Source organism: Xiphophorus couchianus, chromosome 6, assembly GCF_001444195.1.
Source record: "Xiphophorus couchianus chromosome 6, X_couchianus-1.0, whole genome shotgun sequence".
Taxonomy (NCBI): Eukaryota; Metazoa; Chordata; class Actinopteri; order Cyprinodontiformes; family Poeciliidae; genus Xiphophorus; species Xiphophorus couchianus.
This window is the reverse complement of record NC_040233.1, coordinates 11,737,235-11,754,257: the sequence shown is the minus strand read 5'-3', so window position 1 is coordinate 11,754,257 and position 17,023 is coordinate 11,737,235. Positions and strand designations below refer to the sequence as shown.

Sequence of the window (17,023 nt, the reverse complement as noted above, 5' to 3'; positions counted from 1 at the left end):
GTGAAAACCAAGCAAGCAAAAACTGAAACGTGCTCAGCTAAATCAAGCCATGTGGTGCTCCACCCTAACTAAAATAAAAGCTTGCCTTTTGACAAGTATTAATATTTTAAGAAAGCTGAAAAGTATTAATTATAGAAGACATATGGCATCATGTCTGTTGCCTGGTGAACTGCAAAACTCAGGATCAAAATAGACTTCAGGAAGTCGCCATACATATCTAACCTGCACATCAATATTGCACAACGCATAAATATTTCAAAGACTTGGTAGAAACTTGTAGAGTCTCTTGAACTGGTGCATACTTAAATTATTGTCTGACAGTTTCATGTTTCAACAGAACTGGGGACAGAGTCACTAAATTTGAAAGAATGGCGGTTAAAATACGGCAGCAGGAAGCTGATCAGTGAGCTTACCTCTCGTAGCTGGTCTAAGACCTTGTTATAGAGCCTGAGCCAGTTCTCTTTGGCTCTGACGGCTGGATCCACTGGCTCCTTTGGCTCCTCTGGTACTGGAGGACTAAAGGAGGGGTATTTTATGTTTAACAACAAAAAAAGCAATAGTGCACCGTAGCGTGGTGCTCGAGCTGCAGTATGACAAAAGAGCCATGAAAAGGGAGAGTGAAGGATAGTGAAATATACTCTTTGTCAAGGATATATTTCATTTATTGTATCATTTATCATTTATCGTCATAAATTTTTAATTTCATAAAAGTTTTGATTTATTGTTACAATAAAGTCCCATTAATGCTAAACCATCCCAAACTGTCTGAATCGTCAGGGTTATTAGTTGTACTAGTTTCTCCACTGTTTGCTCCATGAGAGCACTGATAAATAATAATAATTTAAAAAATATAATTAATTGCATTTTCTGTGTGATTAGTGCTTAGTGATAAAAATGACACTTTTATGTGATTGGTATAAAAAAGAAGCGTATAACAAATTGTGTGTTTTTTCAAGAGAAGAATCTGTTTGTGGGGCTACAATTGCTGTGTTATGCAGTCAGAGCCATATAGTTACCAAAACAAGAAGTAATAAATAGTTTTTATTGTCACTTTTATTGGTGTGATAATACTACCACAAAATATTGTGATAAAACTTTAAGTCCATATCGCCCACCCCTATTAAATGGACACAAATCTAGTCACTGCTGTCATCTGTTGACAATTCAGTTCATCAGTTTTATTTCCATTCCCAACATTTCTTACCTTTCAGGTGGAACCTCCTTTTGCTCTTCAGGTGTCAGCGGTCTGCTCTCTTCATACTGCTCCTCTTTCTGCTCTGCAGGAAGCTTCTCCTCCTCTTGAGCAGGGGGAGTACTAACTTCCTTCTCCTCCATCATCTCGTTTTCTAACCACTCTTCCTCAATCGGAGGCGCTGTGTCCTCAAGACTGGCTGGCTGTGTGATAGCGGGATCGCTGGCGTGTGATTGTGGCACCGCGGAGGGCAGGGGCTGCTGGGATGGAGGACCCGTGGCAGTGGAGGGCGGCTGGGATGCCGAATTAGCCATGGTGGCCGGGTGTGAAGGAGGGACAGAGTTTGCTGCAGCGGACTGGTGCTGCTGAGGAACAGCTGACGTTGGTGGGTGAGCCTGTGGAGGCTGGGCAGCGGGAACTGATGACAGGAACGAAGAAGCCAGGCCTGTGACTGCAGCAGTCAGAGGTTTGGCCATTGAGAAGAAGGACGTGGCAGATGGGGCTGCTTGAGGTTGAGGTTGTGTCTGGGGTTGTTTGGGGGGCTGGGCCGCTTGTTGGCCAGTAGGGGGCTGTGCTGTGGGAGGCTGAGCCTGATTGGACGTTTGGTTGGGGGTTTTACCTGGAGGCTGTTGGTGTATAGAAGACTGTTTCTCCAGAGGAGGCCTGGAGTTGGGTAGGTCAAGCATCGGCGGTGCGGTTGACGTTGGAGTGGGAGTGAACGGCGGCTCAAGGTCCTCACTGAGGGTCCCGTCCAGGTTGTACAAGTCCTCATCATCATACATCATCTCCTCATCCTCATATAGACCTTCCTCCTCCCCCTCATACAGTTCTCCGTCATCTCCCTCATAGAGTGCGACCTCCTCTCCTCCGTCTTTGCTGTAGCCGCCCTCATCACTGTACGCCCCCTGGGTCTCATCGGGGTCCCAGTCCGGGGAGCCTTTGCTGTAGCTGACAGAGGAGTGGCAGGAGTGGTATGAGTCATTCTCGTTGTACGGGTCCCTCTCTCCGTACTCTCCTCCGTAATCTTCTTCACTCAACTGGCTACTGCACCGGCTGAGCTCTGCAGAAGACGCATAGCTTCCGGTGGGGCTGGAAATAAAGATAGACGACAGCAAGAAAAAGTTAGAATGCAGTAATATGTAGTAAACAGTCAGCCTCTTTGTGAGCTGTAACGTCAGAAATGATTATTGAGTGCTGTATTGACGCACTGTGGCCGGTACGCTGTGCTCCCCTCTAAACACCTTTTATGCGCATCTCAGAGCAGTAGAGAGAACTGCTGATGGCTAATCAATGAAAACACAGGAAGTACAAGGGTACCAGACAAGCAGAAAGAAACAGAGCAGAGCAGAAATATGCTGCTGGACAGCTGACAAAGAAAAAAAGGAGGAAATATCAAGAAATGAAACAACAACAAAAAACTAGCTTTGTACGTCTTGATGAATGGGGATTATTAAAAAACTGAGCACAGGCTCCTAGTGAGAAAGGAAGATGATAGAGAAGATAAGAAGACAGCAGTGGGCACAAAACAGAAGGAAGAGAGGTAGAGAGGGAGGGTGCGCACAGAGCTGAGTGGATGAGATGGAGAGGAGAAGGTGTGGGGAGAGAGGAGGGATGCCCCTGTCCAATACACTCACACAAGCAGCTAATCTTATGTGCTGTATTGACCGTTAGACTGCCAGCTGAATAATTCATAGAGCGAGAGGTGGATGCATATTTTCATTCCCTGTCTGAGAAAAAAACCCACCCAATAAACGCTGAGAAATCACACAGCTCCGAAAATAACTAAGAAGGAAACAGAAACCGGTCTGGGTGGGCTAAAGAAAAGTTGACCAGTGAACAGACAACATCATAAGATTTTATATTATAAATCCATTGAATTTGTTAATTGGAACCAGGCTCAGTTGTGTCACCTGGACACACAGGTGGAAACTATAAAGCTCATTTTTGACTGAACTCCATTCAGCTGTTTTTGGAATATTAAAAATGTTTTTTTGTGTATCTGTCAAAAAACTGAACCAAAGATATTTTTTTTTCTAAATAATATTTTCATTTAAATTCCTTCTAGAGCCATTTGGAGGTCATGGTCATAGAAGTATATTGAGCAAAATACACTTTTAACGTCACCAAAAATAAACTTTCCCATTCAAATTAATATATAAATAAACCTTTCTAACATAAAAAGACCCTTATTGATTAAAAAAATAATAATCTCTCCACCTGAAATACCTATTGCAAAATCTGAATCTATTTGTTAAATAGGAAACTAAGTGTCCAACAATGCAAATTCATTAATGTAAAATTTGTGAACATTATTGAGTTTGTAAAAAATATCTACAAAAATTTCATTTTTTTTTTACTGATTGGCATTTTAACCACTCATTTTAAGGAACAACGCTCAGGTTCAACCTGAATTTTAAGCTGACTGAAGCCCATAAAGAAGTGAAATATTCATTTTTATTATTTTTGAATGCGCTTTCAGTCATTAAGTAGAAAAACCACTAATGTATATTTGCATAAATCTTATGGCACAGGTATCATGTTGCAAATCAATGAGAAAAATCAATAGTGTTTCCACAGCTGTTTTTTGTTTTCCTTACTTTTCCAGATATATCAAGACTACATGGAAACCCTGGCTAGAGGTCATTCAGAAAGAACTGGGTGAAATAAAACATTATTATTTAATTTCTTTTTTAAAAGTCAAGCATTTAGCCAAATATTAAATAAGGAATTATGGGAGTCTCCTCACTGACTGTAACTCAGATCTGAATGTTTTCTGCAAGACTTTGCATTTCAAATTATTAACTAAACCTTTAGTCATTTTGGGAACTGAAAAGATTTTCTTTCTCACAGGCACAGATAAACATGAAAGCACATACGTATGACTAAATAAGGAAGGTGCAAACCTGATTGTCCTTTGATGGTGGTAGTCAAGATCTTGGTTGTTCCCAGAGCGTGGATACGACAAACCTCTGGAGCTGCGATGCTGGTGGCTGATGGGATACTGGTGGACAGAGGCATTGGGTTGGGATGTGCTGTAGTACGGAGGTGGAATGCTGTTACTGGTTTCACTGCGATAGTCGCTGTCCCTGTCGTCAACAGCGCTGTCTGGGTCCTCATCTACTCAAACACACAGAAATAAAAGGCAGAGGGAAGTGATAATAACAGTGAAGATGAAAAAGAGTTTAATCGCAACCAAACCATTCTTTCCAATTCTGTCTGGTTGTCACACTTTCACAATTGAACCCTCTACACATTATTCATGGAAGATGGTGTTTATAGCTCAACAATTACCCTCCCAGAGGAAAGTGCTAATACAATTCTACAGAGTGAAGCAGTCAAAAGCCAAACTGGTGATCTATTAATCATTTATGATAATCAATCCTCATCTTTGGCACTCTGAAAGCCAAATGACGTCTGCGACTGTTGCACTGCTGACTCCTTTAAAAGGCATCAGACTAAGTTTTAGATATCATCCCTGGTCCTGCATGTATCATTCTCTCTTTCTCCTTCTCTGTGTGAGAAACTTAATCTGCTCAACGTCTATCATTACCCCCTGCTCTTTCTTTTTTCCTCTGAGTTAACAGAAATGAATAGCTGCAGTTGTGTGGGTGAGTCTGACAGGCACTTATATAACACCATCCCCTGATCACAACAATGGGGGAGATGACAGAGAAAATCAGACATTTTTTGGACAAGATTTATAAGTTTTCTGTTTTGACTGTGGCAGAGCAAGAAATATTTATAAGTAATGTTCTTGTCTTCCTTTTAAATCACCCATAAATTAAATCTACTCCATGTTTAATCAAATAAAATGAAAACTGGGGAATAAATACCATTTTCCACAACCAGAAGTGACCGAAATGTAGGTAAAATATTTTTTCCTTCAAAGGCATTTGTGTAACTATCAAAAATATAATTTAGAATAAATCTGTACTCAATAGACATTATTTAATCAGATATTTTTTGAATCACTTTAGTGGAAATTCACAAAGAAGTGCAATCTGCTTGTGAATGTCCATCAAGTCCAACATATGTGAACAATTAGCATCTACTTTTGAATCGTATCACTGTTATTGATTCTTCAGACGCAGTGAGGCAATAAAAGTGATAAGGAAAAGACTTTTACTTTTTAATGATTTATCTAATTAACAGAGAACGTCAGATCCTGACGAGGCATCCTGAAAGCCCTTTCTAAATCAATAGATTATGCTGCACATTGCGAAAGACCATGAAATAATTTTTATTTAGAGATAAAAAAACATTGAGTACAGAATATGGTGCACTTACTTTGCTGATCTCCCCACAGACTCCAGTTACCTGCAGAGAAACAGGACAGGGTTTGTATTGATCTTGACCTGAACTGGTACTCATACTCCGACACGCATTCCCGCCATCAGTGCATCAATGTTCCCCAATGCAGGCAGTGAATGGAAAGAGTCTCTCTAATTGCCTCAGACAGCTGGCTCAGCGAACTCCACAGACTAGACCAACAGCAGAAAATCGCAGGCAATCTCAAGGAGCTTGACTCCAGACATTTGATAGGATTATTGATCCTTTATGGTGCAGCGAACAAGACCTGTTTCCCCTCTAACACACAGCAACCCATGTGTGGCCAAACATAATATCAGAGGCTGAGTTAAAGCAATCTAATTACACCTAAATGGATAATTTTCAGTTTTGTACAATCAGTTGCAGGTTACTTACAACACTGGGTTCCCAGCACATGGAGAGGGCGTTCCTGTTCCTCCTGGTGTGAGTACTGCATTTGACAGAAGCAGGACAGATGAAAACTTATTATTAAACACAAAGTTGGCTGGGGATCACAAAAATATGTATCATATATAAAGTTATGCACACAGTATCTTGGGAAATAATAGCCTTTCTCACATTTTGTCACCTTTAAACTATATCTTTCAATTTATTCTATTGTGATTTTATATTAACTGTGAAATGGATCAACAACAATGCATCCCAGAATATTCCCAAACTGAAATCTGAAAAGCTTAGCATGCATCCCAAACCTTTTGTGTGACATTTAAAAAAACAAACTGCTACTAATTTCCTTTCCAAATTACAGAAAGTCAAGAAAAGGTTTAAGTGGTATCAACATTCAGGGTTTACCCCAGAAAACTTGCTAAGCCCGGTGGTCGGGGCGCAGAGGCGGTCCACCAGCGGTGTTTTTGTATTAAAAAATGTTAAGTAGACAAGAAATGTAAAAATATTACTGGGTAATTATATGTTACGGGAAAATGCCAGTGAAACGCTATTGAAACCCACAGCTAGTCTTAAAAACGACAAATCAAAAAATCCAATTAAAATGAATATTAATTATTTGCACTTCTGTTTTATCCAAATTAAGTCAGCAGCTCCAAAAGGCCCCCCACGGCTTCAGGGGCCCCATAAATGCTAATATTTTAACACAGACCACAGATGTATAAATGTAACATTTAAGGAGCTGGGAAGTTAATTTTGTAAAACTTCAAAGAACAGTATTCATAGTACGATTGTTTTGTTACCACAGCAACAATCTGATGCTGTGAGTTTAATCTTTGAGTTTGAGCTCTGTTCTTTCACAAATGCAAATTAGTAAACTGTAATTATAACTGATTGCTTTTTAGGTTGGATAATTAAATTACTTCCCCGCTCCCATATTAAATCTAACACAGAAGCTTTAAGAGGTGTTGATGTTTTTAGCAACAAAAGGGGCCCCTAAATCAAATTCTGCTCAAGGCTTCATACAGCTTTGGACCGGCCCTGCATGATCAGTAAAATCCGCTGCACTGCGCAGAGATGAGCAACAAACTGGATATTTAATTTAATCTAATGCGGCTCTAGTAGCTCTTCCATTTCGTGTCTGTTGAGTTTTTAATAAGAGTCACAGAAGCTATTCTGGTTGGTGGAGTTAATGGGACGAGATTTTTAGATCTCCGCGCAGTCGCGCGTATTAACTCTGGCTGACTAAGTAGACAACGCATTTGATATGGTTGATGCATCGTGTAACCGGAAAAATACTACTACTACTACTACTACTAAAATAATATAAAAACAGCGTGATGCGTGACTACGAGGAGAGCGCGAAACCTCCTCACTGGGCTGAACCTGCATGATGAGGTTAGCGCTGGTTCGTTAACCACTAACGCTCCGGGACACCGGGAACACAGACATAAACTTTACAGGGAAGACAGAGCCACACGCTGGGCAGAGTGTTGAGATGTAAACGCCGCATATAATTCTTTGTTCACAAATAAAAATCTCACCGCTCCCTCAACGCTCACCTCTGAATTCGTGACTACAATTCTTGCGGTTCATATAGCTGCGCAACCAGAGCCTTGAGTTCTCCAAAGAAAAATAATTTCTCACAGGAATGCATGGCGGGCCGCCAGGCTTATAATACACTGGGGGAAACCCTGAACATTTATGCAAAGCACTGTGGAAAGTGAAGAAAGTGTTATGGGATTTTAGCAAGTATGATGCAACCTGCTCTCTGGCTTGTGCCTGTACTGCAGGATTATTTTTGGGGTGTTAAAACAAACAGGCTGACAGCTTACATCTTGGTCCCTCATGGCATTGAGCTGCTCCAGTTTTTTGGCCCAGTAGCGCGCCTCATCCTCAGGGATATCTGAAAACAATCATTTGGTCAAAGTCTGGGTGACAAAATTCCTCAAAATAAGGCTCATCCAACTGAAACTCTTTGAATAGTCCCACACAAAATTACCTGTCAGATAACACCAAAACACGGTGGAAAAACATCAGCTGTAATTATACTTTGGCCTGGTTCTGATGGTTCATTTTTTTAAACAACACAGAAATACAGCTGTAGATGCCTTGGCTTGACCTCACAACTCTATATTTAAAACTGTCCTGTTTTACTTACAGTCTCAGAGCCAACTCTCTACAAATAGGCAGGATGTGCATATTGAGGAGTCAGGTGTACATTATTGATTAGAGGAAGAGGAAACAGGATAGAAATGACACCTAATCAATGCTAAGAGGAACCCAGCTTGATCACTGAGAAGAAAAAGGACACAAACATTCTGTTGGTGCAAACTACACAACTAAAAAGTGGGTCAGGGTAGTTAATCAGGCAGTTTTTTGCTGCTCATTTGTCACTGAAAATATACAGACAAATATAATTTATTTGTTCCAAACCCACTCCAAGTGATTTCACTGAACAGACGTAGATAATTACTTACATTTACTAGGGTAACTACAAAAAGAAATGCACTATGCATTTTACTTCTACTTTGTTAAATTATGCTTTTCTTTCGTGAGAACAATTCTTGCTACTCTACCCACACTAGTCTCACCTAGTGGCAGTTCAAAGCGTGTATCAAGCAGCACCAGGTGTAGAGTGGGATCTTTGGTTCCACAGATCTCACTGTCAGCCATGATGACTTGAGAGTCCAACGTGAGCCACTCCCCAGGACCTTCCTGTGTACACAAAGATTGCAGGTAAAAATTGCACAAACCATTGAAGAATATAGTGGTGGTCATGGTGAACCTCATTTGACTGTCGGATGCTACGGAGGGGAATCCACACGGTGCCGACCATGGTGTCCCAGATTAACCCTTTGTTCCACATCTCCACTGTCAGGCCAAGATCCAGCCGGTTGATTTCACTACAGGAGAAAAAAATCAATTAAAAAAATTAAAAATATTAGGATATCATGAAAGCTTAAATTTGACAAAATAAATCATCAAAACAGAAGTAGAAACATGGAAACAGCTGGTCGACAAGTAAAAAGGGTTTGATTGCTATGATGCAACTAAGAACATTCCCTCTGAGTTTTATTCCATCTCTACATGGATCTACTGTGTTAGCTTCCTGACTGAAACCATCTCAGAAAGTCGGTCTCGATCCAGATGTTTGGTCCGCACCAGGATTTGCATGAGTGCATTTACACCTGCACAAATGTCCAAACAAAGTCTGCTCCATTTAAAGCGAATCAAATGTGTCAGTTGTGTGAATACACTCTATTTTTTGTTTTTACTGTGGCTAACATACAGGTTGATACGTTTGGAGCAACTCCATAACAGTCCAATATAAATCCTATATTAGACAGCAGAGAGAAAGATGGAAAGTGATGAAGGAGTGATGACTAAGGGGAGGGAGGGAAAAGGTGATTGCATCGCCTGCCTGGAGGGACAAAGAGGGAAGTTTAATTAAGAAGTAAAGGGAGTAGACTCCCTATATCAATGTTACTTCTTTTTTCTGTAAGAGAAGTTTGATTTAAAGCGGTTACTGAGGGAGGGGTGGGCGGAGGCGAGTCAGTTTGAGGGAAGACATGAGTGCCTCTCTGTAGCCCAAATGTTACATAACACAGCTCCACTGATGCAACCCCAGTACAATGCTGCACGCCTCCAAACATCATACAGATGCCGAGGACTCCGCAGTAATCCTGCCTGCTGCAGCCCACATCCCGCTAAATGATTCTCACCCTTCACCGCCCATATGCTGCTACACCGTCAACACTGAGTCACTCCAACAGCCAAATATTCACTATTGTGTAATATTACCGCTTGCAACGAGATACCATACAACATCTGTGGAAATTTAAGATGAAATAAAAAAAAGATCAAAAGAGAAATATCTAGTCTAGAGAAGAAAGCTGCAGAGAGGGAATGGAGGGAGAGGAAAAGAGGAGCATTGGGGTTACTACAGAATGGGGAGAGAAAGAGGTGAGGCCAAGATGAAGATGAAGATGAACGGGGTTTTTGCAGGGGAAGCGACAAAGAAGAGAAAAGAAGGGGTGGAAGGAGGCCAAAGTTAAGAACGAGAATGAGAGAGAGGCAGAAGTATCAGATGAAAAAGAGTAGGAGACAGCTGATGAAGGTGGAGAGGAAGAGCTGCGAGAAACAATACAGGGATAAAGAGCACTTAGGATGAAGAAGTGGAAAGAAAGAGAGACGAAAGCTGATAGAAATCAAGCATTCGAGAAGCAGTGGAGGGAGAAGCAGAAGACGGTGAATGAGAAGAAGCTTGTGATGAAGGCGTGTGTGAGAGAGAGAGAGAGAGAGAGAGAGAAAGAGAGAGGATACGGAAGGACTCACAACATGAAGTCCTGCTCCCAGCAGGGCAGGTTGCCCCTGACAGCAATGGTTGTGCTCTTCACATTTTGCACTTTTAGAGTCACATAAGTGTTAAACTTTTCTGCAAGGAGAAAAAGACAAAGAGAAGAACAGAAAATATCAGATGGAGAAAATAAATCTGCATTTTACTATCGAATATACATTCTGTTCAGCGACACGATCGCTAACTCTTTTCTAAAAAGATCTAGCCACAAACAAAACACAGATTCCTCATGCACCTCCTCCCATTATTTCGGTGAACCAAGCCCTTACCTTGGGGTCCATCCAGCTTGGCTTTCTTCACTGTGGGAACACAGAGAGGGACATGGTGACACACAGGAACACCATCTGTTTTCATGCTCACATGTCTTCTGTTTTCATACAGAGAGGGCGAACCAAGGAGGTTTGCAATGTACTAAAATAGCAGTCAAGGCGACATGTGGGACATTGAAACAAAACCTTTTCATTAAATGAAAATTTTAAAAATCTTTCTTCTGTTTAATTAGATTTTTAGCAAATACTTTGTTAGTGGAAGGAAGTGTTTTATATATATATATATATATATATATATATATACAGTACAGACCAAAGGTTTGGACACACCTTTTAATCCAATGAGTTTCCTTTATTTTTATGACTATTTATAAGGCAAGAAATCCCACTTATTAACCTGACAGGGCAACACCTATGAAGTGAAAACCATTTCAGGTGACTACCTCTTGAAGCTCATCAAGAAAATGCAGAGTGTGTGCAAAGCAGTAATCACAGCAAAAGGTTGCTACTTTGAAGAAACTAGAATATAAGGGGTATTTTAAGTTTTTCTACACTTTTTTGTTTAGTGCATATTTCCACATGTGTTATTCATAGTTTTGATGCCTTCAGTGTGAATCTACAATGTCAATAGTCATGAAAATAAAGGAAACTCATTGAATTAAAAGGTGTGTCCAAACTTTTGGTCTGTACTGTATATATTTTTTTGTACCGCACAAGGGGGTCTTTTTGTGGGCTCAAGTGTCCCTTATTTTTGAAAGTAGGCTGAGAGGAAAGGGGGAAAGACATGCAGCAAATGTCGCCGGGTCCGGGAGTCGAACCCACGACGACCACGTCAAGGACTCAAGGCCTCCAAACATGGGTCGCGCTATCCCCTACGCCACGACGGCATGCCCAGGAAGTGGTTTTTAAAATTTCCTTTACAAAATAAATATCTGAAAAGTGTTGCATGCATTTTGTATGTGTAATCATATGTTGTTGTGATACCACTAAATAAAATCCTGTATGACCTTCAGACAATCCAGCTGCTCTGTGAAGCTCTCTCAGGGCAGAGGTCATCAGTAAACAGGGACAACGTTTAAACACCAAAATCTAGTGTTCACGGAGGAGTTGCAAAAAGAAACTCATCTTTTAAAAAACATGTTAAGAGTCCCAAAGTCAAAGGAAGCATGTTAAAGAAGGAGCTCTGATCAGATGAGACCAAAACCTAACTTTTTGGTTTAAATGTGACAAACAATTTGTATATGTGATAGAATGCTGAGCATCATCTTGATCACAATAAAACATGGTGGTGGTGGCAGCATCATGCTGTGGGGAATGTTTTTCTTTAGGAGCGTTAAGAATGTCTACCTGTCATGTGAAGCGCAGGGATCAGATTAAAATACTGAGGGGAAAGTGGAAGACTCAGAGTAACCAATTTAATAAAGAGAGTTACAAAACGCTTACAGCAAAAACATTTCGAGGGAGAAAAACACAGGGCTAACAGGGGGGAGAATTAAAGACCAAAGGGAACAGATGGGTATATATGCAAAAGGTGTAATCAAGTGAATGAGGAACAGCTGGAGGGAAAACATAAGCACAGACGAGACGAGGAGATAAAAAACAGCTGTCCTGAGTGTCAGGCTGAGGGAAGGAAAAAGATAAGCAGAGCAGGAGGAAGTGAGAAAATATAACAGAAAAACCCTGAAACTAACAATAACAGAAAAAAAGAACCTAAATCTAATTGCACAATAGTAAACCAAAAATTAAACACATAAAGGAATGAAAAAAGGCAAAATCTAAGTACGGTAAGTGAACAAGAAAAGGAAATTATCAAACCAGAAACAAAAACCAAGATGTGAACACTGGCACACTTCAGATTTCTGTTTGCAAAAAATTGATATTAAAAAAACAGACTTAATATTCTTTTCACGTTACATTTATCCACAAATTTATATTTTACCTCACAAAATCTCAGCAAAATATCATGACTTTTAAGACACTTTGTGAAAGTTGTCAAAATATTTGTTAGCACAACTTCAGCGCACCACTTAAAATCTGAGAACAAGTAGGAAAAAAATCTAAAACTTACAGACCTAAATAAAACAGAATAAGTTTGGCTGAATGTAAAATGTCTTTAAAATTTTTACTTACATCAAATTAGTGTGAAATGCTAACTACTAGCTTCAAACATATAATTTTTTTTTTTCCATTTTTTTCCTCCGAAGAGTTTTTGCAGCGCTAGTGGCTCGTATTTTTTTGACAGTAGGCAGACAGGAAGGAGGGAAGACATGCAGCAAAGGTCGTCAGGATCGGGAGTCGAACCCGCGACGAGGACTAAGGCCTCCAAACGTGGGGTGTGCTAACCCCCTGCGCCACCACGCCCCATATAATTTTAGTTAATTTCTGCAAGTTAACTTGTGAGAAGCACACTGTTTATTGCAATAAGTACTTAAGAAAGTACTTCTTTAAGTGCCTTTAAGTCCAATGTAGAAAATATTGAAGTTGACAAAAACATTTTTTTTCATAAAGGTACATTTTTTTCATACTAAGCAATTCATATATAACATAGAACCTGAAAAATATACATATTATCCATCATCACAAAGAGGCAGAGGTCACCAAGCACACTCAGCATTACATAAGTATGCGTGAGGAATTCAAACAGTCAGTTATGCAAATGCTGACTGAAAATATGATTCTTTATTTGCTCTGATGTTTCTACAACTTAGATCAAACGGGAAGCCATAACCAGTGCAAAACATGGATTTCAATGAGCTCGGAAAAGTAAAAAAACACACACAGCAACATGCTCATCTCATATTAATTATTCATCCATAAAGACGTTTATTATTCTGTATCTATTATTTAACACATTTGGAACAAATTTCTCTCTTTTTCTGGCATTAAGGCAAATATTCTAGTCTAAATCAAACAGTATCTGCCTGTGGATTTTTCTGTGTGCTCTGTAAGCCTGAGCTCCCTCTCTGCAGCACTGTTTTACCAGCCGTGACGTAACTCACACATGCATTTTTAATGCTTCACTACCCACTACTCTCAACCACGTACACTCTAGGAGGTCCTCACACACACACACACACACACACGCCTCACTGCAGATGTGTGCATGCCTCACATGCACATGTTTACAGAATAAGATATAAAAGTTCTCTGTGGTACATAAAAAACCTGAGCCTTTCTATCTTTAGAAATCTACCAGCAACACAAATTATAACCTAACTCACAATTTTCTTACATGTACAGTTCCTACATCATAACCAGTCACCATAGTAACAAACACAAAGTGAAAAAGCACAATTGCCCTGAGTCAGCAAGGTGCTTTTCTATTTTCCAAGCCTTTTTTGTGTACCAAGCACCCACTGGAGATAAACCTGCAGCTTCTGCCATGCCGCCTCATGATGGTGTCACATGCTAAATGCAGTGGCTCGCTCCTTTGCTGTGCACCAGCAGCAAGGATGAAAATTACATAATCACTGCTTTCATTCAGCCTAAGCAACCTTGAGGGAAGCTCTGCATGTTCACGACAAATAAGACATATAGATATAGATACAGTGTAAAGCGTATTGTAAAAGTATTCGGAACCCTTAAACTTTTTCTTTTGCAACAAACACAAACTTCACATTATGTTTTTGAGATTTTATGTGTCAGTAGTTGATAATTATGATGTGAAAGGAAAGTGTTTGGTTTCTAACACCAATGCAAATAACAATCTGAAAAGGATATCAAGCGTTTGTATTCAGTTCCCTTCACTATATAATGCTTGAATAAATTCAAGTGTATTTAATTGCTTTAAGTTGCTACCTAAGTGCAAACAGTCAACCTGAGTGCATTTTGATCTGACTGTGAATGTATGAATGTTCTGTTAAGCTTCTAAATCAACTTGTCAAGCTTTGAAACACTAACAGACACTAAAGTTTGGGGAAGCAACATGATAATACAAAATTTCCAAAAGACCTCAAAATAAATCTAGCAAGGCATTTTGGTACAAACATTGTGGAGTCATAAAAATTGAGGTAAACGCTACAAATTAGTTTTAAGATTAAATGACTCTACTACTAACCCAAAAGTACCTGCAGTAAATATCCTGCGTTATCTTCATTCAGGAATTTCCTCCAAAGACAGCACAGTCTGACTTATGAGGACGGGCTGGTTATTGCCAAGAAAACCGACTGAACAGGAAATCAAGCAGACCCTTCATCTTGAACTGTCAGGGAAGATAAACTGGAAAAAGGTGGAGCTGACTTCAGCTGTTTCATGACACAAAAGAGGGATGCCTCCATTCAGACAGAAAGAATCTTATTCTGACAGATCGCGAGAGAGAAGCAGTAATCCAGCTGCTGACAGCGACATCAGACTGTGACTTTGTGTTCCAAAAGAAAGACAATAAGAAGGCCGGACATTAAAGTGGCAAAAGGTTGCCAAAAATTGCTCAGATTGAATATGCGTCTGGCTGGCAGATATGCCAACTTTGCCTATTCAGGAGGCACAAAGTGCCGTGCAGGCCAGAAATAGCTCGAGCCAGGTAAGCATGAATGATGTAAGCGGAACAGAAAGAGGGCTCTCTGCCAAGCCTCGTAGTCTGCAGCAGCCAGCGTTTATGAATGAATGACTCCCAGGGTCTTTTTAATGACATCTGGGAGTGACTCAGAGCAGGAGCAGTCAGTGGGTGGAACTGACAGGACAGGCTGAGGTGGAGCAGCGTCTATTAAACAGCTGGATGTATCGTGACTTAAAAAAAGCCTTTAAATTTTCTTTTAGCTTTTATAAAGATTGCTGCAAGCTCAATTGATCTTTACAGCTTGTGTACGTACAGATTGTTTCTGTCTCAGCCATAAAGGTTTGGTGGATCAATAGTTGTTATCACATGCAAATTGATATTATTTTCAGATTTTATCCTCTGTACTAACGGTGATATGTAAATGTGAGCTGAATATGAGACAGGAAAGCAATCCAAAAGCACTACAGTAACTCGAAGCACTATTTTTAGAGAGGCAAGCCCATTTGTTCACCTTTTTTAACTTGCTACTGGAAAGCAAGGAAATGAATTTCATTTGCCCTAGGTCAAACTCATTCTTGTTCACTGAAATGGCTTTTTACTGGGACTTAAAGTACCCACGCCACCGCTATTATTTCCACCTGATCTTTTCCTTTTAGGACAATCCATGATAAAAATGTGAAAAAAAATTGTGAATGTGATATTGTAAAAAAAAAAGAAAAGAAAAGAAAAACAAAGGGAAAATCTTGTCTTAACAACCCCAGACTTCACTGAGAGGTTTTCAACTCTGCAATGATTTATTTACAGATCAAGACAGAGACAGTAGTAAACCAATGTCTGCAACCGTTATCAATGTATACCACGGCCAAAATCACTACGTTTTAGGTGCTCGGTCAAAAACCCATGATTATATTGGGAGTTCTTTTGTTTTGCACCCGCAGAGCAATAAATGAACCATGAGACATTTTAATGAAACAAAGTGATCTCATTTTTGTAGAAAAGAACAAATCATTGATCCAAAAATTGGTTGTTTTGTTTGATTTAATGTAAAAGAAATATCTAGAATTTTCAAAATTTTGGGTCAATTTTTTTCTTTTTTGGTATCGCAGAAAATGCTTTGGTTTATTACATAAACTATCCTCAGAATCACTTGCTGTATTTAGATCAGTTTAACTTTGCCAAACTCTTGATTTTTAGTAAAATGTTGATTGATTACTTTAAAAATAAAATTATTTGCTTCTTGAAAAAAAGAAAAAAAAACACTTCTCTTAAAAGAGTAATACTTTGTATTGTACCCAACACTTTCCTTAACAAGATAAAAGTAAATAGAAAATGAAATTGTGCATCTGCATCAGCTTCATTTACTGTCTACAGTCAGAGACCCCACAGAATTCTTCCAAGGGCAGCAAATGGCCCCCGTGCCACATGTTGGATGAAGAGTTTATGGTTATTATTACCGGATGTCTAACTCTTAACACAATTACATGTTTCATTATAACAGTTAAAGCATTATAATTTATCGTGTATAAGTACCTCTACAGTTATGATACCATAAGAATTACTACTGACTTGAAACATATCCACAAATAGAGAAGGGGATTTGCTGAAGGCTATTTTAAACTAAAATCTATATATGCTTAACTCTTTATATGTGTTCTCTTGCCACTTGTCTCAGCGTTTGTTGCTGAATCAGCTCTAGTCTGTGTAAAGAAAAATGCTCAGAAACGTGTTAGAGAATACTGTGGAAGAGAATCTCTCATTTTAGGTCTTTCTCCGCCCTTTCACTAGTCCTAAACGTGGACTCCGTCACGTTACCTCGCCAGCTACGCTTATTCATCCGACTAATAAGAGGTTTCAGTGACAGCATCAAGTACATTTTGGGGCGTGTGGTGGGAGGCGGTGACGCATGGCATTTTAGGGGAAGACGCGGAGTGGTCCTGCAAGGGTGGGCGTCGGGGGGGTACAGGGGTGCCATAGACTTGCACCTCCTGCCGCCA

The 17,023-nt window shown here is 39.8% G+C and overlaps 1 protein-coding gene across 1 annotated transcript in view; it reads right to left on the bottom strand.

Annotated features, from left to right (window-relative positions):
* LOC114146980 (protein unc-13 homolog A) overlaps positions 1–17,023 on the bottom strand; it is a 43,801-nt gene that overhangs the window by 25,697 nt on the left and 1,081 nt on the right. Inside the window, exons 2-11 of the mRNA XM_028021457.1 lie at positions 10,535–10,564; positions 10,244–10,343; positions 8,694–8,811; positions 8,500–8,623; positions 7,741–7,811; positions 5,897–5,951; positions 5,480–5,509; positions 4,096–4,309; positions 1,205–2,281; positions 414–516 (exon numbers count right to left, since the gene is read on the bottom strand). Coding sequence (XP_027877258.1) covers positions 414–516; positions 1,205–2,281; positions 4,096–4,309; positions 5,480–5,509; positions 5,897–5,951; positions 7,741–7,811; positions 8,500–8,623; positions 8,694–8,811; positions 10,244–10,343; positions 10,535–10,564 — 1,922 coding nt within the window. The remainder of the gene's footprint in view (positions 1–413; positions 517–1,204; positions 2,282–4,095; positions 4,310–5,479; positions 5,510–5,896; positions 5,952–7,740; positions 7,812–8,499; positions 8,624–8,693; positions 8,812–10,243; positions 10,344–10,534; positions 10,565–17,023) is intronic.